Consider the following 27,871-nt stretch of genomic DNA (forward strand, 5'->3'; position numbering starts at 1 on the left):
TTTAACTAGGATGAGTTTGTCAGAGACAGGTTAATTATCTCTTCTGAAAGTATGGAAAGATTGACTCCGTACAAGATGTGCAGCCACAGCTTCTGCAACCTGCCTCATCATTTTTTTTTTGGCTTCGCAGCCAAGTTGCATCAATCTTGGCTGGGATGCTGCAAACCTGCTTGCCTGCTGTGTTTGCTCAGGGCAACTAAAACACTTTGCCTGACAACTATTAAATGAATGGCCACCTGCCTGAATGCCTAGTCTGGCAGATGGTAGAATGTTCTCTTCTTCTTTTATTTTTTCCTTCATCAAAAAAAAGTTGGGAATTCTTATTGTGCAGCTTCAGTATGCATGATTTATATATATAAAATACAATTCAACTACAAAATTGGTGAGAAGAAGAAATAATGTTTCTACAGGGTATATTCAACACAACTTTAGTTGTTGCACCTCAGCAGCATGTGTTTGCTGTCTGTGCAATGCTTTGCCATGCTTTTCAGTGGTATTCCTTGAAGTAAGAATTTGCTGCGTTCATAAGCAAGATTGTTTGTTGAAATAATGCATAACTCATGTGTAGTGTGTGGTCTGACAAAGAAAAATGAACAAGCAAAACGAAGATGAAAACAGAGTAAAAAAATGAATAAACAAACAAACAAACCTTCCTTACAACACTTTGATGGAAATGAATGAGACATTGTGGTAGTTTTCTTCAGACATTGTACATTGTAGTGTTCATGTATTGTTCGTTTCAAACAGGCAGGATAACTGGCCCATGTTCCGCTATGACAGTCTGCCTGGAAAGACAACCTCAGTCCCAGATTGGCTTGCCTGTCTCTTCACTGTCCTCAAGCCCTTTATTACAAGGTAAATTGGCTTCTTTGTCCTTTGCATCATAATTTATTTATTTTTATTTTTTTATTTTTATTTTTTGCTTTTCATGTCTTTGGCAAAATTCTTTGCAATGAAACTTCTGCACAAAATAATTATATCATTGGAGCAAGCAAAGTAGTTTAGAATTTGAGAGTAGGTATATAAATTATCTTATAGTGTCATGCCAAGTGCAGTATTGCATGTAGCTAGTACCATGTTATTGTCTTTTGCCATGAAAACATATGTTACATAATATATCTTTTTTTTCTCATGTCAAATTTACAGCATCTATGTATTGTGACTTTATGCTAAATATGTCAAGAATATTGTTAGTGTAAAGTATAGTGTATCACATTAGTCAATGGTCTACAACTTGTATGTCATGAAGTGTGACGGTCTTTTTCTTTTCTTTTCATTTTGTTCCCATATTTCAGAATTGACTTTATTTCTGCACTTTCTGCAAATAATATTTGATATTTTACAACAAAATATTGACATAAAGTTTATTGACAGCAGGAAGAGATAGATGTAATATAGTGCAGAAATGACAAACGATAACTGAATGCTCCTCAAATTGACCACAATTGCTCCCTTGACCCCTAGGGGCGTCTGCCAGGCCGCCGAGGTGCTGCTGAAGAAGAGGAGCGTGGTGGAGATGACAGGATTTCTAGAGACCCTGGGGGAACTCCCCTGTGGCTGCCGACCCAAGCACAGAACAGCAGCCGCCAGCACCTTCAAGCAGGGTGAGCTGATGTATCATTTAGCCTCCGAAGCAGGGGACACCCTTACAGCTGTATATCAACCCGTCAAAGACTAGACTTGAGTACACTTGAGCAGGTGTCTATGGGAAATGCATGTTACAATGTATATCAAAATTGTCTTATTCCAAGTTGGGTAATGTATTCATTCATTTCACTGTGGAATTACCCCTTGAAGATGAAAATCGTTGAAAAAAACAAACAAACGAAAACACCCGAAGTAAAGATCTCAGAGAGGTGTACAGTCTTCAACATACATAGAAATTTATGTAATTGATGTATCGATATAAACATTTGTCACTTGTTCTTGTAGCAAATTCTGAGTTTGATGTACACCATTTGTGTGCGAGATCACACATGAAAAATTAAAGATGAAAATCACCAGGGAAACTGTCAAATGAGGGGTATAACAGGTAGTGTGTGGCTTGATTGACCTTTATATGATAGTTGCATGTTGACAAATCAAATGATGCTCAGCTATTCTCCCATCAGAAAGAGATATTTTGACTCTGCATACTTCTTCTTGAAGCTGTTGCTAGCCATACAAAAAGTGATGGATTCAGTTCTTACATACAAAGTCTAGGAGTTAGCAATTGGACAACTTGGGTCGTGCAAAGGCTATGCAGATGAATCGAATCCTGCTCTCCTACCATCTTTTGGCAACTTTGCTTCAAAAGAGTTAAGATTTCTAATGCTGTCAAAAATATCTATATCAGCATCGGTGCCCTACCACTTTTGATACATTTCAAGTCTGCCCTATCAGGGAGAGAGAGATATTTCTATTCCATGTGAGCGTTGCTGAAATTTGTTCTCTGCCTCATGCTCTCTCTCTATCTATCGCTTTCTGTCTCGACGCAGAAAAAGATGCCACCCTTGCCGCCCTCAAGCTCCTGCTGTCCAGCATCGCGGAGGACTGCATCGCCCTGCCGACGCCCCTGAAGATCTTCCTCTATTCTCTGCAGGAGAAGCTGAGGGAGAACAGCATCCGCTCCGCCCACTGCTGTGTCGGCTTGCAGGTGGGTGTGGCTCCTCTTCTTCCCCCCAGCCCCTGGTTTGGGATTGATTGGCACCTGCTGGGGTCAATATCTATCATCCATGGTCAGAAATTTTCGGTGCAAAATCTCATGATGAACATGATAACGGTTGTGTTTCTGTCTCGCCTCTCATCTCGTCGAGGCATAATTTCTTGTCATTTCTCTCCGAGAGAGCCATGATATCAATCTCAGGTCAGTAGTTTTAGGCGACAGCTGTAAAGATGTGAATTCTTTTCAAATTCATGCCTTTGCAGCAAAAAGTAAAGTACGAGAAAAGTGTTTATAATCTAGTAAAATTGTGAAACATTGCAAAGAGTCACATCCTAACACAGGACAGTCTTGCCTTGTTGTTGCAATCTAATTTTTTCCATCCTGTACAGGTGATAGGTAGCTGTGTGTCGGCCACATTGTCGGATGAGGCAGAAGTAAAGAAGATCGTGGGAGATTCCATTCCAGATGCAGGGATCAAGGCCTTTGCACAGCTAGGAGAATATGCTTTTCTGTCGCTAACGGCAACGTCAAACCACAGTAAGGCATTTAATCCTTCATGTGCTGTTGCGCTTTGTTATAAATTTGCCAAGCTTTTTAATTGATATTCAGATGATTCCCTTAAACTTGACCTTGAAAGCTAAGGTGATCAGTAGGGATTGGGGAAGTCTGTTCATCTTTTTCTTGGATGATAAGTTTCCAGAGATGTCATTCCCAAATTAATAACAGGAAGGGATGAAGAAAGGAAACGTCTATGGTGAATTAATTCTGTGTAAGATTAACCAAAGATGGGTGGGAATCAAGGTGAGTTAGGAACAGAATTGCATTGCCATAATTAGATAATTGTGTGTCATCAGACATCACATTTGTGGAAGTCTGATGTGCACTCTGTTCATAAACAAAAACAAATGCAAACAAAGACCAAGAGTAAGAATTTGCCTGGCAGTTAACTTCATATTTTGTGTCTTGAAGGTTACTTGAAAATAACCACAATTTTTTTTTTCAGTACATCTCCATCCCATTCATTAAGAAATTGTCTCACTCAACAATTATGAAGTCCGATGCAAGAATGCAACCAAAAATGAATGAATAAATAAATAAAAAGAACAGAGAAACTAGAGTGACAGAAACAGAATTCGTTGCTGGGGTGACAAGACCTTGTATCTCAAATTTTGATAAAAATGACTTTCTTTAATTAATGGCCAGATAGTCAGTTCAGTGATGTCCTTTCCAAATCCTAGCTTTCTTACCCCAAAAGTGAAGTCACCATGGCATGTCAAATGAAAGGCTATCCCATTTGATATAGTGCTTTGGCTGCCATGTTTTTTTGCTCTCCCGAACATTTAACATTTTGTAGATACGAGGTCTTGTCGCCCCAGCGACAATATGAAGGAAAGTTATTTAGTATGTCCACTAGATGATAATATAACAGGACTCAATGATTTATATGTTTACAAATCATGGTGTTACATTGTGCCTTTTGGCTTCGTTGAGAAATTCTTGCTCCACACATTATTCGAATCTTGTCTCCTTGTTTTGTTTTTGCTTTTCCCTTGCTAGGCACGCAGGAGAAGCTGCCCAATCCGCTCCACACCTTCACCAAGCTCCACTCTGATTGGCTGCAGGAGCAGATTGACATCATCATCGATCACCTTGGCAACGAGTGAGTGTGCACACTGAGCGTGAATGCAAGTAGAAAAAAAATTGTTTGTGAGCAATCCATTGCAAGCTTGTAGTTGGAGGCGTACTCTCCTGCACACACGTGATGTCCATGAGAATTATCTTGCCACTAGCTTGAGTGAATAGAAGCCTTGAGACCTACTTGTTATCAATTCGTAAGCAGTTTCCTAGTCTGCCAGAGCAAGAAAAAGTCAACTCATTGACTGTGACCTGTATTCCTCACCACTTGACTATATCAGGCGGCTTTTGTGTGTTTGACTACTTCGACTAACGGACTGACTCTAGACAGTCTTGTAAGTTTTGCTGGTGATGCTGAATATAATGATGGAGACATTCTCACTGGGGTTTTACAGTTCATTAAATTATTGAAGAGAGAAATATCCAGATATCCAATGCAGTTGAAATATGTGATATTGTCACATGCATGTGGTATTCATCAACCAGTGAATTGTTGAAATGAGAAGAATCCTGACAATTAACATGATTGAAGCTTGATGACATCTGCTCAATACTTCCTGTAGCATTGTACATGTATGTGTCATCCAAGATGAGCTGCCAAGAGATGGTACACTTGTATTGCCCTCATTTTCCATTAGATCACTGGGTCAGCTGACCAACTACAGCTGGGATGAGACTAACTTGGACTATTTGGAGGAGTACTACGCCCTGCAGGCTGATCATGTGACCCAAACCACCAGTGGTAAGGATAGAATGTGTCACAGAACTGGTTAAGTTTGGGGTACTTGCATATTTCTCAGTTAAATATTGTGTATAGCCATGATTTTCTTTTTCCTTTTTTTTTTTCCCTGGGAAGGGGGAGAGGGAGAAATGGCTGCTTGAGCGAGGTGTAGTGTGGACTGATCCCATATCCATGGTTATTCTTTCCTGCTTGGCTGGAAGAGTGGAACTCTCCTGTGTCAGGCAGCATTACCCAAATGTCATACATCTTTCTGTCTGTCTCTTCCAGGAACAATTGGGCTGCTGAAAATCAACAAGCTCTTCAAAAATAATCTGGTAAGTTGTTGCAATCGTTGATAGAGGCTGGAAATCTATGACCCTCTCAGATGAATGATACTGGTCACCAAATTTTGAACTCTTGTTCCAAGTGTAGTTCGTATTGGGAGACAGCAGGTGTGATGAAAGTTCTCACATTGCCTCAGTGATCTCTATCTAGGTCAAACAACATATTTTGATTTCCCTGAAAGATCTGTTTGAAGTATTCATGTAGGATTTGTGTCAGTTGTGCAATCCAGCACAAAATTTAGTGTGTCATATTTAATCTCCATATCCTACATTTCATGGTAGATACACTTGTATAGTTTCACTGGTGTGGTTTGATGGACGTGAAATATGAATACCAGGTACACATGTACTTGATACGCTCACCACAAAATGTGGTATATTAGAATACCAGAGTGCAGAATGCACTTAGGAGGGTAGTATGGCTTTTGCTCCATCTTGATGTAACATGTCTGAGGTAAAACTATTTTGCAATTTGGAGGGTGAGGAACCATCGGTCGATCACCTTTTACTATATTCCTCTTTTTTTTACTTTGCCTGATCACCTAGGCGTGGTTCCAGCACCACCTTGACATACCTCCCGTCCTCCCAACGGGCGAGCCCCAGTCGATCCCCATGTTCGACCCGACAGCGACCATCCCATCCTTCGCCAGCACTGCGCCAGCCGTGGCCGACCCGCCTGCCGCCGCCCCGCCCAGCCCACCCCCGTTCAACCCGCTCATCGAGTTCCACCGGCTGGACGACGCCATCTTCGACCACGAGGCCATCGCCTCCTTCTCCTACGACTGGGCGCGGCTGCTACAGTCCCACCTGGGGCTGAGCGAGGCGGGGTTCCGCTCCCTCCTCTCCCACCGCCACGAGATGCAGGAGGATGCGTGCCTGGAGGAGAGCGAGAGGAAACCCGTCCGCGTCCTCCGCTCCAAGTTTGACCTGGACAAGGGAGACCTCGTGTGACGAGAGAGAGAGAGGGGGGAGAGGGTGGGGCAAGAGGCCGTTGTAGTGTCTGCTGAATCAAGAGGTAGCAGCTTGATTGTGTGTGAGCTACAACGTACACTGTACTGTAATAGATTCTTATCGTAGATATTCCATCTAATGTCAAGAAAATGTCAGCTTATCTATTTCATTTGATGAACATGGGACATGTGAGCTTTGTGTTTTTACAGATTTAAAGAGGAAGTACTATTCTAAGTTGAATAAACACATAATTGCTGCGATTTTTAGATTGAAGTGGTGGCGTGACTTCAAAGATTCGGTGTTGATAGCAATGCAGTTTTGTACGCACTCACTGCTTATGCTCTTATCATGAGCTATAGATTTTTAGAATATTCCTAATAGATTGATCTGGGAATTTCTTTTCTTTGTCACACTCATTCTCAGTCAGGTTTGTTCAACTTTTAATGTGAATTTTGAAATGGTAGAAAGGTGTAGAATTCCAGCAATATCAAATAAGCTGCTTGAGTTCTACATTTCAGCATGTTTCTCATGGCTAAGAGTGAATAAATAAAGATTCCGACATATTGGGGGATGTTGATTAAACACTGTCCAATCTGAACTGCGCAAACATATATTGCCTCAACCAAAGACTTCTAAAACTACCTATCTATTGGTCAGCATCGGACATTGGATAATATTTAGACAAGAATAGATTGGTGCAAATCCTTCAAACATGAATTAATGTAGTTTTCTGAATTCATACTTGCAATGCACTGTGACTCATGTGTAATTTTTTTTTTTCAAGGAAATTTGCAGGTCACATGGAAATGTAATTTTATGAATCACTCCGATGTTTTGTGTGCAATGTTAATTCGACTAAGACAATTCTAGTAGTATGGTATTCCTATAAGCCTATGTGTATGGATGTAGGCGTCTGCACAGTGACACAATGACACTATTAAGTGAATCTAGTCACACAGTGATACTATTAAGCAAATCTAGATTGACAAGTCATGGTTGTACAGGTGTCAGTCAAATTCAAATGTGATACTGTCAAGCCAGGGAAGTTATTTTGTGTTCCCAATGAACAACAGATCTTATGATATTCATATTTTTATTCTTATCTATGAGCCTCTGTAATTGGAGTTTTTTGTAAAGAAGAGCAAAAACCCAAGAGTTGAATCAGGAACGACTCTCATTAAGGACTCTTGAGGTATCACAACAAAAATCATACTGGTAGAGTTCCAGGGCATTGGTAAGAGTTCCAGATTTGTTAGCATGGTAATAGAATGCCTGTGCACACTCAACTCTGCAAGATATCACACGAGTATTACATTTGTGAAGCTTGAAGCATTAAACTCCATGCTTTGGTTTCCCCATGATACATTATTCAAATACAAATCAGATATTTGTACTCTCGAGGTGTCAGTGACATGCAGTGCAATATGATACCATGTGCCAGGTTGAGAGAGCAGATGGACACAAATAGATGTTGTCATATCTTAACTCATCTTATCACTTGATGTACATAGCATTTACAAGTATTACGCTCATAAAGCACAACACAACTATTTTTTGAATGAGTACTAGAAGAAATATTGTAATGTGTTAATTCGTTTAGAAGATTCAATTTTGTGATGATGCCTTCATTTTGAGTGTACCATATTTCAAGTTCCACCATTATTTAATGCAATGTCCACTTCACACTGCACAGGCTCCAGTATTAACTGGTATTTTGAATTGAGTTCAAGTCTCTGAAAATCTACATGGAACAGAAATGCCACATGAAAGATGTTATTAAAATTATTAAAACATAGCCAACAGCTGAGTCATCAGTCTTTGCCTTTGGCTTAGGCTTTGCACAGCACACACAATGGAAGTGCGCATTGTAGATGTACACTGCATATTACAGTGGTGAATAATCACGCATAATACGTAGAAAGGATGCCCGAGTCTGGCAGTGCTACAGAAATGTGTGAGTACTGTTCATGATCAGCAGTATGTGAATGATAGTTTAAGGATTCATAATAATTATGAAGTCATCAAAACAATGTTTTGTTTTTGAATGACGTAATGGTATCCTAAGACAATACCAATGTAATTCTGAGTAATGATAAAAACTTTGCAACAGGATATGTGTGTTATCAAGAGAGACCAGCACTTACACTGAAATTATTTCTTGAATTGGTAGTCGATTAAAAAAATAATAAAGTTCCTTGTTTGCATGCATTTCTGATAAAGAAGAATGGATCAACTCATGACATGCATGTTATATAATGAATACCTACAACTGTGAACACCTGTGTACTTGTAAAGGTACATCTAGTACTGTAATAATTTGTAGTACTAGTAGATGTACTAGGTAACGTATGTGTAATCCATGGACCACTCTTAGTACTGCATTTAAGTGTGTACAGTACTGCACTCACAAAGTATTATACCAATGAGTCTTGTAAATAGTGTATTTATTATCTTGTATGGAGCAATCACAACATTGTACCAGAGTTTTATCTTAAAAATTTATCTTAATGTATAGATTATAATTCAGTGCAATCTAGAGTGGAATGAAAGGGAAAGTGAGAGAGAGAGAATGTAAGAAAAGGAGAGAGAGAGCAATTTTGTGCGTATGCAAGGCTGAAAGTATTCCTTTGTTGTATATATGTTACGCAGGAGTGTAGATATATCCTATATCCTGCTGTAGCCTGCTGTTCTGCTGCAATTTTTCTGGCAGGTCGGCATTCAGCTGATCTTATGCGTTTGTGGTATGGTTACTGAAAATTTAATGTGGGTCCCCATCGTCGGTTAAGAGAGACAAGGGCGTTAAGGTGCCACTAACGCCAAGGGGTGAGTGGCACTTAACGCCCTTATCTTTCTCAATGGAATGTGATAACAAAATGCAATACTATGGTCAACTCATTATTTTCCCATAGTTTCTGTTAAAAAGTACCGGGCCAAGGAAGTGGGGAATTCACCAGGCAGTCTTTATATCATGTGACTTTGAAGGATAAAGAAAGAATTGTAACAATTTGTGGATATTTCATTTTTTGTATTCGTGCACATATGAGCTCACGTATCAACGCCTATTTTGTTTCTGTTTTTCTTTTTTCTTTTTTTAATAGACACTACGTAAGTAATGTTCAGTAATTAATGACAATTTATGCACATGTACAGTCAACCAGCCTGGCCAAATTGATCAGTAGATCAGTAGAGCTGTAGTTGATCTGTAGTCAAAACATTACATGCGTCAGGGCTCCTGGCAATGACAAAAAGTTAGAATTTTGCCGTTGGGCAGGAGACAAATCAATATCAGCACATGTAGAAACCATGTTGAATTTTGCATTATTTTGATCACAGTTCATAGTCAAAGTTGGTAGGAATGTAATCAGCTGACAGGGTTAACCAACTTTTGTTGATGTATAATGTTCAATGCTAGAAGTCAAAAGTTTAGAGGTGTTAGTTGCAATGATGTAGAATATCCTGAATGAATGCGCAGGGCGCGATGTATTCATTTTGCCATGCAGATGGTACAATGTACATACCCAAGTCTACTGGTGTTACAACTCATTTCCAATCGACATCATTATTTCTTGACAATCCTAGTGTCAGTAATCTCCGGTGAAAAAAAAACCAAAAAACCCAAAACAGGAGACAAGTTTATGACTTGATGATCATAGTATTTCAGTTTCTTGAATTTGTTTGAACTTGGTGGATGTGTTTGTTGTATTAATCACACACGAGCATAATGTCCAAAAGTAGCAGTGTTTATGTAGGCCGTAGGGGATGCACAATTTAGTGCTATGTCCAGCAAGCCGCAGCAGACCTGTGTGCAAGCTTTGAATGAAACATGTTGAATTAGACTTTCGACATTCAAAAAAAGAAAATCAACAAGATTTCAATGTCAGGTGCAAGAGTCACAAACTTTGTGGGTCTACACATTTTTTGCAACGTCTTTATTTGGAAGCAACATATGGCAAGCAATACCAGGTTAAGTGTGCATTGTACATAGATCGTCTACACTAATCCCTCCAGAGTTGTAAAGATACAGCGAGAGTTTTCTGGATGGTGCTGATGTCTTATAGTTTTGATTATGTTGGTTATGTTTGTGACCACACTCATGTTTTTCTGTGATGTAGTAATAAAATACAGTCACTTCAGAACACACCCTAGTATCTCTTTGGTCTGTTTTCTTCTGCTGTGCTGGGTTAGATTACCAAGTTTGGCTCCATTTTGCAAGGTGGAGTGGTAAACATATTATGTGTAATTAATGATTTGTTATGATCCAACATGGGCTACTGGGAAAGATATCAAATTTCTTGTCTCATGTCTTGTCATAAATGTCACAAACAAAATAGTTGTACTAGCATTCAAAGCATCAAGACCAAAAAGACCAAAATAACAAATTCTGAACATGACACATTGTCCCTTAATCATACATGTATTTTGATTTAAAAAAAATGCATGCATTAACACAGAGGCTCCGTTGTATACATGGAGCGCACTCAAGAGAGAAAAGATGATTCTTCCCAGAAGGTGATCCGGAATATCATGTTCACGTTCACAGAAATTGAGAGGAGGTTTTAGTGTGCAAGCAAAGTCACAGCTATGGTTAGGTCCATACCATGAGCAGCCAAGAGACAACCAATCAACAGATGGTATTCTAGTTGGTCCTCCCCCCCCCCCAAAAAAAAAAAAAACACACCAAACAAACAAACAAACAAACAAACAAACGACTACAACAACCAAATAAACCTTAGAGAATTTTTTTCCACAATTTTTGGCAATACAAGGAGAAAAAGATTTTTCCACATTTTTATATCTTATTCTCTCTTGAGGTATGTGTGGAAAAATTAATATAATGCAGAACAATTCTTCGCTGTTAGTGTACGTGTGTGTGTATGTATGTATGTATATATATATAAAAAAAATAAATAAATATATATATATATATACAAGTGTATATATATATATATATATATACTGTAAAACGAGAAATGTTCGCGTGCATTTTAATTTCGCGAATTTCGCGAGCGCGAAGATTCGCGAAATTAAAATGCACGCGAAAGTTCTTTTCTACACTGTATGCATTGAATACCAGTTCCAGTTCGCGAAAATTTCATGCCGCTAAAAAGGCCGTCGGCTCCAATTCGCGAAAAATTCATGCCGCGAATATATCATGTTTTACAGTATATATATACACACACACACACACACACACACACACACAGATTATGTGTATATATATATATACTATACACATATACACGTACATACATACAGTCTGAAATTATGTCGTGTGGAAAATTTTGGGCAAATTTGAAGTAAAATCCTGGATGGTCTGATAAAAACAGGCACCTTGTTCATCACACAAGAGGCATAAAATCACAGAATGCGAGCCAGATGATAAAGAGACAAAAACACAATTTATTATCTTTTTTTTTTTTTACAGCCAAGACTCTTTTTAAATCTCATTTACAGGGCATTATTACATATCAGAAAAAAAAAAAGAAACCTGAACGTAAAATAGACACATCTCTTGAGTGTGCAATGTTACATTCATCCCTACACGCTATAACACAGTATCTTTTTCTCATGTATAATATTACACTTTGTCATAGAGTTAATGTACAACTGCCAACCCAAGAGTAGAAAGGATCCAATAATGATAATATAAAAAATATCTACCCTGGGCATTGACAAGGGTCTGCTTCATATATTTCTACACCCCCCAAAAATTGAATCCATTCACAACATAGACTTCATATAAAGACTTCTAGGTCTATACACAATCAAATGCACTTCACAATGACAAATAGAAAACGACGATATGTAATTGCTGTGTCCGTTCTCCCTTCCCAGTTCGTAAGGATCTTTCGCGTCGACGAAAGTTTCCTTGGAAAGAAAGAAAAAAAATAAAACAAAAACAGAATAGCCTCCTAGATAGAGAAAACTTTGACAAACTGTACAAATATTAGTTGATGTGATACCCATTATAAATAATGATCTACATCCATGAAGAGCTACAGATTTTGCCCAACGAGAGTTCAGAAATGAAATAACACATTTCTGCCTTTTTTTTTCAGTCTCGGTGAAGACGGCACATTAAAGTCAACTCTCTCTTTACACACGAATCTGAGCGTGTCACACGCTCATTGCATTGATCCATACATGCTTGCATCTAAATCTGCTTGATTCGGCGATCTGTCTAACAGCCCATATGCAGGAATTCACAGATTCACAGAATTCACAGATTTGCGATATTTTCTCTCTTTTGAGTATGTGTGTCTGTGTGGCAGAAGTTTGCTCCTTGGAAAATATTTGTACCGGGTTAGAGAGTGTCAGTATCTAGGAAAGGAAAAATCTAACTTTGTAACTTACACAATAGAGAAAGAAAAGTCAACACTTAGCTAGAGATAGATCATTGTGCACAAAGTCACTGACACACACCATCACGCACTAGAGACACTACGCAGCTAACAGTGATGCGAGAGAAATGAACTGCCAAAACAAGCCAATTAGCTAATGTCCTACGCGCATACGGAATTCACAGAAACACACGACAGCACCTTCTTTTGCTCTGTTACCAACAGACTAATGACGGAGGGGACCGTGGTAAATAAATCCCAAACCAAAGAGCTCTAGCCTCTCAAACTGATGTAGCTTTCACCGCTCAATAACGTATACAGATCTGGGACATAATTTCTCCTGTTGATGATTCTCTTTTTTTTTTGGGGGGGGGGGTCAGTGGGGTCACTTTATCTAGCCACACGAAAAACAAAAACACATACAAATGGAGCATAAAAAGAAAAAAGATAATGATAAATGTGTGGTTTGTAGCTATCAGGCTGAAAGTGTTTGAGCTGAAAGTTTCTCCTATCCTAATGCTGCTTCAAAGAAATCTCTTTTTCATATGTGATTGCATAGCACACGTTAATAATGGTCAGAACTCCACAACATCCCATGAAAGTGTTTGCACCTCATCTGCAAGCAACAAGCCACACTGGCAGACACCCACAGCTACACCAGAAGCATTAGGAAGAAAGGAAGTGGGTGCAAGATTCTACGAGAATTACAACACAGGCTCAATTTACGTAGCCCTACCGGGTACACACTTGGATACTGACTGGACTGCGCCCACAGATATTCCGCAATATTCACGAGTCACGCATTGGGAGGAATTTTATTAAGACACGGCACCAAACAGTGCAATGATTTCAGGGGCCAGAAATACTTTTAAAAAGACGGGGATTGAGAGAGCATCGCCGTATCCCCATCCCTCCAGGAGGAAATTAATCGGCAGAATAATGGAAATAGTCAGTACATTTTGACATGCCTCTTATTAACAATGACGCAGACCTTTGGATCTCTGAGAATATGACCATATGCTGCATTTCAATTGAAGCTTTTTCCTCACAAAATTTCTCTCTTCGAACAGGTTGATAAATGGACTGTGAGATAGTATCTCATTCCCCTCCCATCATAACTCATCTGAACACTCCTGTCTGACAGCATGAGCGTCAACTACTGCAGAGCCCATCCCTAATAATTCTTGCCGGGGCAAATAACATCGGGTAATGAATGGCAGAGACACCAAGCCTTTATGACTGCAGAACACCATGCAGCGCTATGAGGTGGATACAAATTTAAACACCTGATCATCCTTTAGAAGCATGACTTGTGGCATAATAACAACATCTTTATCACTAGCATGAATGACACAAAAAGTTGCATAGTCCCCTAAACCTACGTATTGTGTGCACGCGGGCAAAATGTCTGCATTCACATGGTACAGGATTTAGATATTGGAAAGGCAAAGCCAAAATATTCCACTTAACTTACATCTACTGCCCGCAGGAAAGGAGCAAAGCACATGACTACGAAGGATCAAGAGGAAAAGATGATGCATTTTTTTCAATATTTCAGACAAGATGTTGTTTCCTTCTAGAAGTGCGTTAGAAGACATGGACATGTTACACATGGTGCTTGTAATATCAACGGCAATATGAGATCACCTCACTTTATCACTTCAAAAAGTCAGTTCAACTGCTCGAGTCATATATTACAATGTGCGGGGCAAATGGAGATTACTGGAAACGACTTTCGACTTCTCAAAATGGAAGTGTAGTACTAAGAGCGCTCACATGGTCCAGGCACAGGTGTGAATTTTAAATGGCAACTGCAAGCAAACAACGGTGACGGAAAAATGTATAGCCACTCTCTCGAGCCACCTGCTGCTAAACTATACATTATCAACCAGATGGGCCTCACAATGTTTTGTCATAAATACTACTAGAATATGTTACAATAAAATCATATATTGCTTCAGCTTTAATGCTAGCCCGGTCACATTGATTTTAGCATGCAGTAAAACTTTAACGCTTTGTCCCCTCTCCAAGGGGGGGAATATCATCTAATGTTGGCCTCCATGCATGACACACCCTATTCAGAAGAAATAGCAATGAAAAAAAAAAGAGAAGAAAAAACAGATGCATTGATACACTCTTTGGTAGCAGAGAATTAATCAGAACATATCGCACTAGCTGAATTGCTGCGTGAAGTACACTGAATATCATCATGGAGCAGAAAGCAAGCAATTTGGACATTGATGGGGGAGGGGGCATCTAATCACTAAGAAAAAACATCAATGAATCACCATAGATAGCTATCAAAGGAATTCATTTGAACATTTGATGGAGGGCAGAAGTAACCAAGAATCCGTGGGACCTTGTCAGCTCGGGTCAGGTTAAGAGGAGGGGCCCACTGCAGAGGATGTGGTGCCCTCCAAACGCTGATCGGAGGTTGACTGGCTTAGGACGGCCAATAGTTGGTGCCGTAGGACTGCTTGCTGGTCTTGCTGCTCTGGCTGCCGGCTCCCTGCGAGCGACCCGTGGACCCCGCCCCCTGGTTGTCCCCCGGCAGCTGGTGGGCCAGCATGGTGGCCGAGTGGTGGGGGAGGATGGGGACGAAGGGCCCGTGGTAGGCCGTGGGTGCCCCGCCCGCCGCCGCGGCGGGGTTCAGAGCTCCCGCCTGGGTGACGGCTGTCATCTGGTAGTTGAACGGGGGCGGCGTGCCCGTGTGGAACCCGCCCTTGTTATCAAACGCCTGGTTGTGCGACTTGCTTGGGTACGAGGAGCCGGCTAGGTCTGTGGGACCCGTTGAGGCCGAAGTGACGGACACTGCACCGACAACAGGAATGCAGAAGAGGAGAAATCAGATTATTAGTCTTATCATCGAGCGTAGTGTCATACAACATATACAGGCCTCCCATGGCAGAAATGATTTCCCCAATGATATTGCGTAAAGGTCACATGCAATTACAAACTACTTTGAAGGCAATTCTCGAACAGGCAAGCCATGCTATGATGATCTGCACACATGTGTGACACCAGTTAGGATATCCTTTTTTTTCCCCCCTTATTTTTGAGTCATCCACAGCCAAAACAGAAATATAGCATATATGAGGGATGAACATGCTTTTGATAACATGACCATGTCAATCACATTCTCTTTATTAATCTTCATCATTCATATAACTACCATTATCATACCTGAAACTGAAGTGGGTGACACCACAGTTTTGTCATCTTGTAGTTTTAAACTTAAAACATTATCATCTATTTACTCTCCTCTCTCTCTCTCTTCAAGAAAAAGTTCACCTACTAGTGTCAGACTATCCTAACACGTAGTGTCATAACAGCAAAGACGTTGTCATTGATTGATGATACTTGAGACAAAAACAAAATCCCAGTGATGTATGCAAGAGGCGTTTACATGTCATCAACCCCTCAAAACAAATTTAATTGCCTACTGTTTGTTTGTTTTTCAGAGAAATCTCCCAGTGGCTGTCTCAACAGCACACAACATGCAACGACAGAATTATTGGTACTGTTAATCTACTGCCGAGTGGCAATGGCGAATTCCGTGTCATGTACCTGAACCTCTGGCAGCTAGTGTTGCACCATCGATGTATCAATAGGGCCGAATAGATGAGACACCAAGGGATTCAGAGGGGATGGGGGGGGGGGGGGGAAGGAGAGAAGGGGGACAGGACCCCAACCATTGAAGGAAAAGGACGGGTGACAAAAGATGGCAATGGATGCATCGTGACAGGTTTCAGGCAGGTGATGTACATGCACATTACAATGAGGTGGGGGGGGGGGGAGAAGGGGAGGAGGAGGGGGAAGGAAGGAGAGAATAAGAGATTGGAAAAATGAGAGTGCATGCAGTGCATGCAGGATAGACAGAAGGATCGATGGAGAGAGAGAATGAGAGATGCAGGTAACCATGGCGACAGGTTGAAATGTAAGAATTTAGATTCAGATACATTTAGATTGTAGAATGAAGAGAAGAGAATGCAGTAAGAATGTATATAGGTAAGAAAAGTTAAAGCAGGGATGAGGTAACATCCAGAGCAGAATTTAGTGATGAACAGAGAAAAGGGATTGAGTATGAGAGAATCCAGGATTGAAGAGAAGAATCAGTGAGATTTGATAATAGGAATAGATGTGACGTATAGACAAGAGGACATGGATGGGATGAGATGAGAGTAAAGAGAAACAGGGAGAAGATTGAGAAAGAGAAACGGTAAAGTGTTAGTTGTGAAATAAAAAACCACACGGTTATCACAGCAAGTCGTGTATCGATATATTGACAGGATTTTGTCATAATGCAAAAGCACCACTACAAAGACAAGATAAGAGCTCTCTACGTAAAGCTATCAGCACTGCATCCATTAAAAATACCATGATGTTCTTTGATATATGGAATGGTCACACACGGCATGCCATGATAGCAATAGGGGGGAGAGGTTGGGGAGGGGGGAAATCTACCAAAGAAATCTACAAAGATGATGGACATTAGACTGGTCTCAAAACCCTTTGCCACGTTGTTTCGGTCATGAAACAAAATTTATGTGAAAACTTCTTCACAAATGCTAAAACATACTACATCGTGGTCTGTATCCTAGCACATACATTCACTGGTACGGTAGGACAATAATATTGGAGTACATAATATATGTGCCATGTTCTCGAAGGTATTAAAAGTTACTTTAGCACTGGCATTCCACTGCTGCATCAATGGCTGTCCGATATAACACAATTTGAATGTGATTTTATATTCATTCTTTTCGTAGGTGCAATACCAAAACATGAAGACATACAGAGTAGGCACATGTCACTTAAAATGCTGATGTGACAACTCTTTGGAATTTCTTGAAGTTCACATTTTGTTTCATCTGGTGGTATTCTGTACAATCCTTCATGTCATTAAACTTCAAAGTGACATGAAGTTGCAGTGTGCCTCACAACTAGTACTGAGTCAACTGTACTACACTTGAGGCAATATACAAATATAAATCTCTCTTTTCTTTTTTTGTTTAAATCTAAGCAGCTTTGAATTCATCGCATTTGTTCCCTTCTTATGCGGAGTTCAAGAAATACACAACTACTTCGCATGCAAGCCTACTTCCGTAGCAAAATCAGACAAATGCATTTGAAAATTCTAGCTGTTAATGCTACATGTTCTTGCAACAGGATGATATGACTATAAGTCTTTCAGGCAACTGAATCTTCATTCAAGCGAGAAACCTGTGCAAAATGTGAATTGTCAAAACGTGATGACCAATCTCCTTTCATAAGGGCAAATGACTCTGGCTGTAGGTTAGGGAGTGTTTGGCATCAAGAACCACAAAGGTTAGGATTAGTTCACTCTATAGTCATACTAAGGGACTCTATGAATCGTCAAGAGAATAACATGTTACGACTAGTCAAAAGGCACTGCAGAACCAGCATGGCGCTGGTGACTAACCTGTGACTCCTGTCCCCTTGGACTGTGATTGCGACAGGCCGGAGTAGCCGCCCTTGCTGAAGTCTTGCGTCTGGCTCAGCTCATCGTAACCTGAACCAGGCATGAGGAAAAGTGGTTGACGCTCCATTGAAAGATGCTGCTAATCGATAGCCACCTCACAATAACATATAATCAATCCTCCTACCCCCCTCCCCCTTCGAATATGCTTTCACCACAGTGTGATTTAAACGCTGAACTGCCCTTGCTATGGGGAAAGTTGTTGGTTACACAAACAGTGAATGCCATGATAATTTACAGATCTATCTGTTTCACGCATTTCACAACGAAAATGAGACAAAACCCGTGTCTGGTTGAAATCTCTGTATGGTTTATCAAGCATTCTGTGTAAAATATCCCCAAACTAAAGAGATTGAGCCTTGTGTTATGTCGATGAAGAGCAACAGAAATCAAACTGACAAAATATGGCTGATCAGGGACTACAAAGTGTATCACCAGATTTAGGTTTATTATCTGAAGAACGAAAGTTTTGAGTCATCACATCACTTCAGCCAATGTTCAAACACTCCTCTCTCCTAAAGCTGTGACTGAATCTCACTGAACTATTTCCCGCAGCTACAACTTAGGCACATGCTTAGATCTTTGCAGGAAGTACATATCTACGTTGTGGAACCTTTGAATAATCTGTGCCAAATTGGGGAAAGAGATTATATGAAGCATTTTTATTGACATTTCAGGTAAAAAGGTTTATGATCATGTCAAAAAAAAAAAAATCATCATCATCATCATCATCTTGCATGATGGAAATATATATATATTTCCATCATCTTGCACGATGGAAATATATGCATGAAGGAAATATATTTTTCTTGACCAGCAACAAGCATCTCTGCAACTTTATTGCTAACACAAGTCATAAGATCTGATGCGTAATCCATTAGCAAATATCAGTGACTCACCACGAGCAGAGCAAAAACAAAATCGCTCTGTAAATATTTTCTTTTTTTCCTAAATAGCATCTCAAAAGTGATTAACTGTCTGTACCTGTGCCGTAAGCGTTGTGCGACCCTGGCTGCGTGTAGCCACTCTGCTGGAAGGCGGAGTGTGGTGTGGTACCCGTTTGCCCTCTGTTCGTCGGCTGGACCTAAACAAGTTGGAGCAGGAGTTAATGCAAAAGTCACTCAGAGGAAAGACTGCTCCTAATATTTTGGAAATAGCTTGGAGAGAGCCAGAAGGGACTCACTCCCCTCAAGGTCTGCAGAGATAACCACCTTCTGCTTCTTACTTTGGAAACTATAACACATTATTTCTCTTTTACCCATCGCTCAATCATATGCCAAACAACTACATGCTCACAAACAATATTCCTTCCAATACTTGATAAGACATTGTACATGTATTTCTCATGTGAGCCAGCAAAAAAAAAAATGCAGGAGATAAAAATATGCATCCTGGCCACCTGTCTCGCAGCAACGTTGACTCTGAGATGGAGCGTTAGATTTGTTGTGGTAAACAAACTGATGGTGGACTGTCAATCTGACCTGTAAGTCAGGCACCTTTGACACAGTGAAGATGATTGCTGACATCGAATCTGCATGGCCGACTTGACTGCCTCTGTCATACTTAATGGCATCTACTTCATAATTTTGGCATTCAAGCCAAAGATACTACGATGCATGGAACTGTATGTCATAGCATTCACTCCACAGCCTCATCCACCAAAAACACAGTTATACGTGTCAATAACATTATATTGCTTCAAAAACCTATGCAACTTCATTGTAGTTATATAAATATAGTCTTTAGAGATAAATACGAAACAGTGTCATGTGATTGATGTATACGTCTGTTTTCTTTAATTGTCAAATATTAATTCAGTGTCTTTATCTGTAAAGTGCTCAAACACATTTTGTATTAGGTGCTATTAATATGAATTTTCTATATCAACATTATCATTATGAAGACAGTTGTCTTCGGAACAGGAGTCCCTTCGGATATATCTCGTTAACCTCCCCCTTGCCACTGGCTTCAGAAGAACATGCAGAAGTGGGTGTGGCCTTACGCTACTAACAGCAGGGAAGACAGCTGGGTACTGCAGGCCGGGAGGCATCATACCCGGACCAGCGGGGTAGTATGGCAGGGTGCCGTAGCCCGCGTAGCCGGGGGGCAAGGTGGTGTTGAGGAAGGGCGTCTGTTGCTGGGTCTGGGTCTGGTGATGGGCCCCCTGGCCAGCTGAGGTGGAAGGCAGAGCAATGGACACCGTTTTAATAGTCTGATCACTGAAAATGGAGCTCTGGTCATTTTCTCTTTTAAGTAATTCAAATGAAATACATATCATTTAAGAATGCTAGACTTGCACAACACCTACATAGTTATAATCATGATGAGAGATATGAGCATTCCATTAGGATTTCCTTCAAAGTACATATGTTTATGGTATGTTTTCTTTCCATCAGTTACAAATGCACATTAAGCCATAGTAGGTCTGGCACTACTCAGTGTAATCACGGACAAACAGATTATTGCTGCAATCATCATGCATTGCAGTAGCCATGCCACAGTGACGTCACATGTTTATAGCTGCTTGGATGCTGCTCTGAAGAAACCACAGTAGCTGTACTTCTATCAAGTCTTAATTGTTCGTACAACACTTGACGAAAAGAGGTCCTGGAGGGTGTTTCATAAAGCTGTCCTTAAAGTTACGAACCACTTAAAGAACGACTGGTGATCAGTTCTCGTGCTGAATTATGGAAATTCTGATAAGTATAGCACATCAGAACTGATCCCCAGTCGTTCTTAAGTCATTCGTAACTTTGAGAACACCTTTATGAAACACCTCCCATGTTTCATTCATGCTCACAGTCACTCTAATTCCCACCAAGTTTGCATTGAGGCATGTTTTACCCACAGGCTATGTTTTGCTCAATCAAGACACTCAGCAAGAAAAAATGTAATAAGAATGTGAGAATTTTGCACAGCTACACCAATGCAAAAGGAGACCTCTTCTGATAAACTTGTAGACATTTCACATAGACAGAAACAAAGATGTGCCATGAATCCCCTCACCAATTGCTGATCCCGCTGACGGCTGGTGCTGCTGCGTCGATAACGACGTTGCTACGGGGGAGGCAGCATCGTTCCTCGGAAACTTGCTCGCTTCCGTGACTGAATACGCCGTGTTGCCCAGTGAATTAGTTTCCCGACCAGTGTTCAGCGTTGTGGCTGCCAGTTGTTGGAATGGCTGCAACACAGAAGGGGGGGGGGGGAGAAAGAAGGGTGAGATTATAACAACTCTACATGCACTGTTGAATATGTACACTGTAAGCAGATAAAATGTAATCATATAAAATGTAACTCATTACTAAAATTAAACTATTTTGCTTAAAGTGCATAACTTCCTTCAGCTACCAAGCATCACAAACAGTTGTAGCTTCCCAGCAATAAGCCTTGGCATATGTTATCATTAACACAAGGCACAATACATTGGGACAGGCAAGCGGGAAAGGCAGGGGCACAGTGAGCTCCCTCTCAGTGCAGAGCAGTGTGAAGACTAGCTTCATTTGGCCAGTTATTCACTCCACTTCAATCATACATGAAACACACTACACGGCCCCGCATGGCAAGATGTGTTCTACTAGTATATCTGCATTCACGCAAATCTACATATACATTTAAACTGAAATGATGAATAGGAAAAAAAAAGAGAAAACTCTTGTACATTATACAATGTTAACATACTCTTCCCCCAATCTTTGCAATGCATCAACATTTCTGGGTGGCTTGTAAAGCAAGTCATCACCCAGCAAGAGGGCATCCTGCACTTACCATCGGTAATCTGGACAATTGCATCTGGAAATCTTCATAACCATACATGGGTTGATGTGTTGGCTGCATAGGAATAAAAAAAAGTTGCACATATGGGCAAAGAGTGAGAACACAAGAGGTGAACCTGATTGAAAAGGTACTTCAGGCTGACATAAAATTCGAACAGGTGTGTGTGAAGTTTAGATAAGAGACACATCTTGCTTAACGATGCTTAAACTCTAACCCCCTTCCTCCCCCCCCCCCCCCAAAAAAAAAAAAACCAAATGAAAACTAGAGAAGCATTCTGAGAGTGCAGACCTCTGCCACGCAGCTAATTTCCACAAATGATCTTGTTCTTCAATGGAGATCAGTGATTTCCACCCACATGTATGCATGCTGAAAAACGCCCGATTTCCCAATATATAGTAGAAGTCTTTTTACGTCATAAACCCTCAGCTGTGTGGCGCACCTCGCCCTAGCAGAAGGTAGAGCACGCACTTTAGTGAGCGTATGAAAACCTAAAAAATGCACAGCTTAAACTCCAAAGTTCATTGACCCTGCCAAAATATAGAAAATCCTTCATAAAATCTGTAAAAATTTCCAGATCACTACCAAAATTTAATCATCTGTTCCTGGCGTCATTCTAAACCTTTCCTGCAAGTTTCATTCAAATCCGTTCACAACTTTTTGAGTTATTTTGCACATGGACAAACAAACCAACGGTTGAAAACATAACCTCCTCCTTTGACTGAGATAAAAATATTCTCAAATGATGCTCTTAAATTTGTCGTTTTGGTTCATCCCTGCCTAAACAACGGGTAAAAGACGAAAAGAATAGACTTGTCAAGGAACTTCCTCAGTAAGGGACAAGGGGATTTTCTTTTTTTTATAGTTTTTTTCGTTACAGTTACGCTCATGGTTGTTTTTAATGAAACAGACTACAGCTGTAATTGCGGACTGTATGCAACAAATTTTGCTACCATACGGACAAACCCTACCACCCTCATGACACCAGATACTCACAATCGTGTTGACGAGTGGAAAGCCGGCACCAATAAGGTTGGGGTGATACATGAACGGCATTCCAGGGGGCAAGTTTGGTGGCAGTTTGGCTGCAATGAGAGTGACGAGAAGATAGTCAGGGGTACGGTCAGCGACAAGTAATATATCACTCTTTCTTCCTTTTTATTTAAAACTAGAAATATCACTTAAAGGGGATGGCTAGTAACTGATCAGTGGGAATCAGTGGGAATGCTGAGGGATGATTGTTCCAATCCTTGTGGGATTCATTTAAGAGTACATTATATATCTATTCTTGTGTGAAAATTATTTGCTTCAGAATGGTCTCATATTCAAGTAATGTGCAGTTTAATGCTGCCAGGTAAGCGTCCCTGGTCAGTGACGGGGCATTAATCTGCACATTACTTGAATATGAGACTGTTCTGAAGCAAATAATTTTCACACAACAGTAGATACATAATGTACTCTTAAATGAATCCCACAAGGATTGGAACAATCATCCCTCAGCATTCCCACTGATCGGTTACTAGCCACCCCCTTTAAGGTGATTAATACCCCCGCCCCGTGACGACAGTCTTACCCAAGGAATGATCTTTCCTTGATCTTCTGCCATTTAAATGCCGTTACCATGGCAACGCAGCTTCCGACACGTCCGAAAAATATGTCTTGCACATCTTCCCACCAAGACTATTGTGTGTGCCACATTTCATAAGCTTTTGTCAAAAACTGAGGAAGTAGTTCAATCCACAAGATCTTTCCTTGATCTTCCACCATTAATATGCCGTTACCATGGCAACGCAGCTTCCGACACGTCCAAAAAATATGTCTTGCACATCTTCCCACCAAGACCAATGTGTGTGCCACATTTCATGAGCTTCAGTCGAATACAGAGGAAGTAGTTCAATCCGCAAGATCTTTCCTTGATCTTCTGCCATTTATATGCCGTTACCATGGCAACGCAGCTTCCGACACGTCCGAAAAATATGTCTTCCACATCTTCCCACCAAGATCAAGGTGTGTGCCACATTTCATAAGCTTTGGTCAAAAAACTGAGGAAGTAGTTAAATCCGCAAGATCTTTCCTTGATCTTCTGCCATTAATATGCCATTACCATGGCAACGTACTTTCGGGTACTGTCAAAAAATGTGTCTTGCACATCTACAACCAAAGGCACACATCTGTACCAAGTTTCATGGAAATTGGGCAAAAACTGAGGAAGTAGTTTGCAACACAAAATTTTCCATCATTTTGGCTCATAATATGTGAGCTGTTACCATGGCAACATACTTTTTGTCACTGTCAAGAAATGTGTCATGCTGACCTATATCCTAAGACAAACATTAAATATGAATTCCATGAGAATTGGAAGAACACTGATGAAGCAGTTTTGCCATGAAGCATTTTGCCCTATATTTTACCAATAACATGCCGTTACCATGGCAACGCACTTTTTGCCACTGCGGAAATATGTGTCTTGCACATTAACATATTCAGACAAACATCTGTACCTAATTTCATAAAAATTGATCAAAAACTGTGGGAGGAGTTCGCGACGCAAGATTTGTACCCATTTTTGCCCATAATATGCCGTTACCATGGCAACGTACTTTTGGGTACTGTCAAAAAATACGTCTTGCACATCTACAACCCAAGGCACACATCTGTGCCAAGTTTTATGGGAATCGGTTGAAAACTGAGGAAGTAGTTCGCGACGCAAGATTTGCAACGGACCGACCGCCCGACCGCCCGACCGCCCGACCGCCCGACCGCCCGACCGCCCGACCGACCGCCCGACCGCCCGACCGTCCGACCGCCCGACCGCCCGACCGTCCGCTGATTCCTATATACCCCCTTCAAACTTCGTTTGGCGGGGGTATAATAAATGTTTAATGTTTGTCTATCTTTTGTTCTGTCAAAGAACTGTTTGACGGTTACATTGGTTGTCAAGAGAGGCGTTGATTACTGTGCTTGCCGGAAAGGGTGAAGAACCCTTCCCAAAAATGCTCTACAAATATCATTGAACCCTTTGTAAGAGATAATACTTTGAGCTACAGTGGCACAAGATGACATTACCATAAGAGATTAGGAAGAAAACAAGTCTCAAACTTCACACATCTATCGAGTCTGCGAGGTCTACTCAAGTCTCACTTTACTTCCTGAGTTAAAGGGTAAGATTCACAGCGTAGTCTCTGTCTTGCAATGACAGTAATCCATACCTGATCCTTGTGATAACGTCTTTGATCCTGTGATACTTTGACTTGGATACCCTAGCGACGTGGATGACAGCACCGATGACGTGACCGACGTCGCTGACGATGACCCAGTGGATGAAGCACTGCTGAGGCTGGTGGATACCGATCCTAAACTACTGGAACTGAGGGAGGACTAAAATGAGGAGAGAAGACAAAGAAACCTCACATTTAATACAGTGTCATCTTTCTTATATGTCAAGCAACAAAAGTGTTCACTGCCTACAAGAGTCACATAATGCTAGTCACTTCTACATCAACCTCAAATTCAACCAGGCTTCAGGATATTGCATGTAATTTGTGAAAATGAGCTCATAATTGATTTCGTGATAAAAATAAAGGACTCCATGGTCTTCCCTTTCTTAGCAACTACAAATATAAGTGACAGCTACATTCAACTCTAAACACAAATCCACTTTCATTGCAATATTTTACCATGAAACATGATCATGAGAGACCAAGTAAGGTTTGTACTTCAATCAACAACCATTACAAACATGCATGTGAGGCAAGAACTTCCTAAATCTCAGGAAGATTTTTTCACAATTGCTGATGGTGCTGCTGACTGACCTGCGCATGCCTTGTGTCAAGACCGGACAGCTTGGAACTGGACAACGTCGTTGTCGCCTGCGACACGTTGCTGCTGGCGCTCAGCCCTCCCGCGAGATGACCCGAGCTCGATAGACTACTTCCTGCGACGGTGACCGACTGGTGTGTGCTGCCCGCTCCTGTCAGCCCACTGCTGGCCGACTGGGATGACGAAGAGTAGCCGATATTGCTGGGGCCTGAGGACAGGCCGCTGGATAGGGCAGAGGACCCCATGGGGGTTGAGAAGGCGCTGGACCCACTGGACAGGTCAGAGGTCTGGTACTGTGAACTGGATGTCACTGATATACTGGACGAACCGTAGGAGTTTGGTACCTTCAAGTGAGCAAAAGTCACACTGGTCAGGAACTCAATGGACTTTGATTTTCTCCACAAAGCGTTACAAGCAATATTTATATGAAAATGGGGTGCATGCTACCACAATGGGCAAGGGGAGTCAGCACACTTTTAATACAGAATACAACACAAGAAACATACAAACGTAGGACTGCATTAGCACACTGAAAATCACTCTCACATCTTCAGATTTGACTGAAAACAAACAAATAAAAGTCCTTCTTTGATCAGACAATTTGGAATGTGTGAATAACAGCAAGTCTTACCAGCTGACATTCCAGTTCTTTCAAGAACTCCAACACCCCCTCCCGGCTAAAATCATGAAATCAGGCTGATTACAACTCAGTGAATTATTTCTATGGCAACTGATAAATGTGATTTATTTGAATAGCTAAATCATCATTCTTAAAATCCATTTGCACATCTCTACCTTATAAACACAAATAGAACTTTTGCAACAACACTGTTTAGCATTACTTTCCATTCTACACCACTGAGGGAGCCACATATGTAACATGCTAATGACCCTTTCTACTCCATGGTCAAGGACGAATAATGAAATAAGCCCTCACAAGATGACGTAGGAACAAGATGCAGACCAATCAGTGTTTCCACCATTATCATCAAACTTTGCATATTCAGTAGAACGAAAGTTTAAGCTTCATTTACATCACTTTGGTCTGCTGGACTTGCATACATTCTTGGTAAAGGACGAGGCCGATGAGCAAGCACCAGCACCTTCCACAATAACAAAAATGTAATTGGCACAGGCATCTATTCTCCTCCCTCAGACCCAAATACACTTTGAAGCTGTTTCTGGTTTCTACGACTACAATCATGCAGCAGTAACTTCTACGGCCACTTATGGCAATAATTATTTCATATAAAATGCAGATGATGACTCCACTCTTCGCTGCTTACTGACCAACATGTGCTTTTACGGACTCATCAAATGACAAACTAGATATATCGCTACGGCTACTGATATGCCTCCGCCATAATGCATGGTTCTCCTAATAGGTCTATAGTACACTGTCTTGACAATGTGTGATGACAGTTTCACACAATTGGCAAAATATTAAAATGACAGGTTTGACACAAATGTGCTGAATGTTCACTTTCCTAGAACTAGGTTCAATTGGATGAATGATTAAAATGTCAGAGTGCAGGTATTTGGGGAACTGATGATTTTTACTTGACTTTTGACCCTTTTATAAGTTTATGCATTGAGTAATTTTCAAGGTATTGAGAAAAAGTATAATTTCAGTATCAAATGGGAAAATAGCATTATCTAAACCTGGCCTTTGACCTTTGACCTCACAGTTCCAAAGAGAATCACTGTTAGGTTGAACATGCATAAATATGTAAGTTTCATGATGATACCTTGAGTTACTTTCGAGATATGGAGGAAAAAGTGCAATTTAGCACTTTCACTGACCTTTTACCTTTTGACCTTTGACCTTTTGGCAAGAAACTTCCCAAAAAATATATATTGGGTAATACATGCCATACATCAAGTTTTTAAAAAAAACCTTCAGCCTATTGCATTTTAAGGAAAGTAGTGATATTTTGAGGAGTTGACCTTGACCTTTGACCCCCTGACCTTTGACCCATGACCCCCAACTTCCCTAGATAATCACTGCCCATCGATACAAGCATATATACTAAGTTCCATGAAGATACCTTGAACCATTTGCGAGATATGGAGAAAAACATGAAATTTCAATTTTTTTTTTTCACAAAATAAACCTGTGACCTTTGACCTTTGACCCTGTGACCC

The 27,871-nt window shown here is 40.7% G+C and overlaps 2 protein-coding genes across 3 annotated transcripts in view; one reads left to right on the forward strand and one right to left on the reverse strand.

Moving 5' to 3' along the window:
- The window catches only part of LOC139720335 (uncharacterized protein KIAA0825-like), a 30,596-nt gene extending 24,301 nt beyond the window's left edge, over nucleotides 1-6,295 (forward strand). The window contains exons 18-25 of the mRNA XM_071631698.1: nucleotides 748-855; nucleotides 1,465-1,604; nucleotides 2,478-2,635; nucleotides 3,034-3,181; nucleotides 4,202-4,304; nucleotides 4,918-5,021; nucleotides 5,289-5,335; nucleotides 5,891-6,295. Coding sequence (XP_071487799.1) covers nucleotides 748-855; nucleotides 1,465-1,604; nucleotides 2,478-2,635; nucleotides 3,034-3,181; nucleotides 4,202-4,304; nucleotides 4,918-5,021; nucleotides 5,289-5,335; nucleotides 5,891-6,295 — 1,213 coding nt within the window. The remainder of the gene's footprint in view (nucleotides 1-747; nucleotides 856-1,464; nucleotides 1,605-2,477; nucleotides 2,636-3,033; nucleotides 3,182-4,201; nucleotides 4,305-4,917; nucleotides 5,022-5,288; nucleotides 5,336-5,890) is intronic.
- Nucleotides 6,296-14,707: 8,412 nt separating this feature from the next.
- Nucleotides 14,708-27,871, reverse strand: part of LOC139720348 (uncharacterized) — a 49,871-nt gene continuing 36,707 nt past the window's right edge. The window contains exons 16-25 of one of the 2 annotated variants that reach the window (XM_071631714.1): nucleotides 25,720-26,070; nucleotides 25,117-25,285; nucleotides 22,904-22,992; nucleotides 21,902-21,964; nucleotides 21,143-21,317; nucleotides 20,139-20,308; nucleotides 19,121-19,220; nucleotides 18,080-18,169; nucleotides 16,204-16,218; nucleotides 14,709-15,447 (exon numbers count right to left, since the gene is read on the reverse strand). In XM_071631714.1, coding sequence (XP_071487815.1) covers nucleotides 15,080-15,447; nucleotides 16,204-16,218; nucleotides 18,080-18,169; nucleotides 19,121-19,220; nucleotides 20,139-20,308; nucleotides 21,143-21,317; nucleotides 21,902-21,964; nucleotides 22,904-22,992; nucleotides 25,117-25,285; nucleotides 25,720-26,070 — 1,590 coding nt within the window. In that variant the 3' untranslated portion in view covers nucleotides 14,709-15,079. Of the gene's footprint in view, nucleotides 15,448-16,203; nucleotides 16,219-18,079; nucleotides 18,170-19,120; nucleotides 19,221-20,138; nucleotides 20,309-21,142; nucleotides 21,318-21,901; nucleotides 21,965-22,903; nucleotides 22,993-25,116; nucleotides 25,286-25,719; nucleotides 26,071-27,871 lie in introns of both variants that reach the window. The other variant, XM_071631715.1, reaches the window with a different exon arrangement.

Source organism: Diadema antillarum, unplaced genomic scaffold (genome assembly GCF_040938485.1).
Source record: "Diadema antillarum isolate AM-2024a unplaced genomic scaffold, OU_Dant_1.0 scf00000127, whole genome shotgun sequence".
Taxonomy (NCBI): domain Eukaryota; kingdom Metazoa; phylum Echinodermata; class Echinoidea; order Diadematoida; family Diadematidae; genus Diadema; species Diadema antillarum.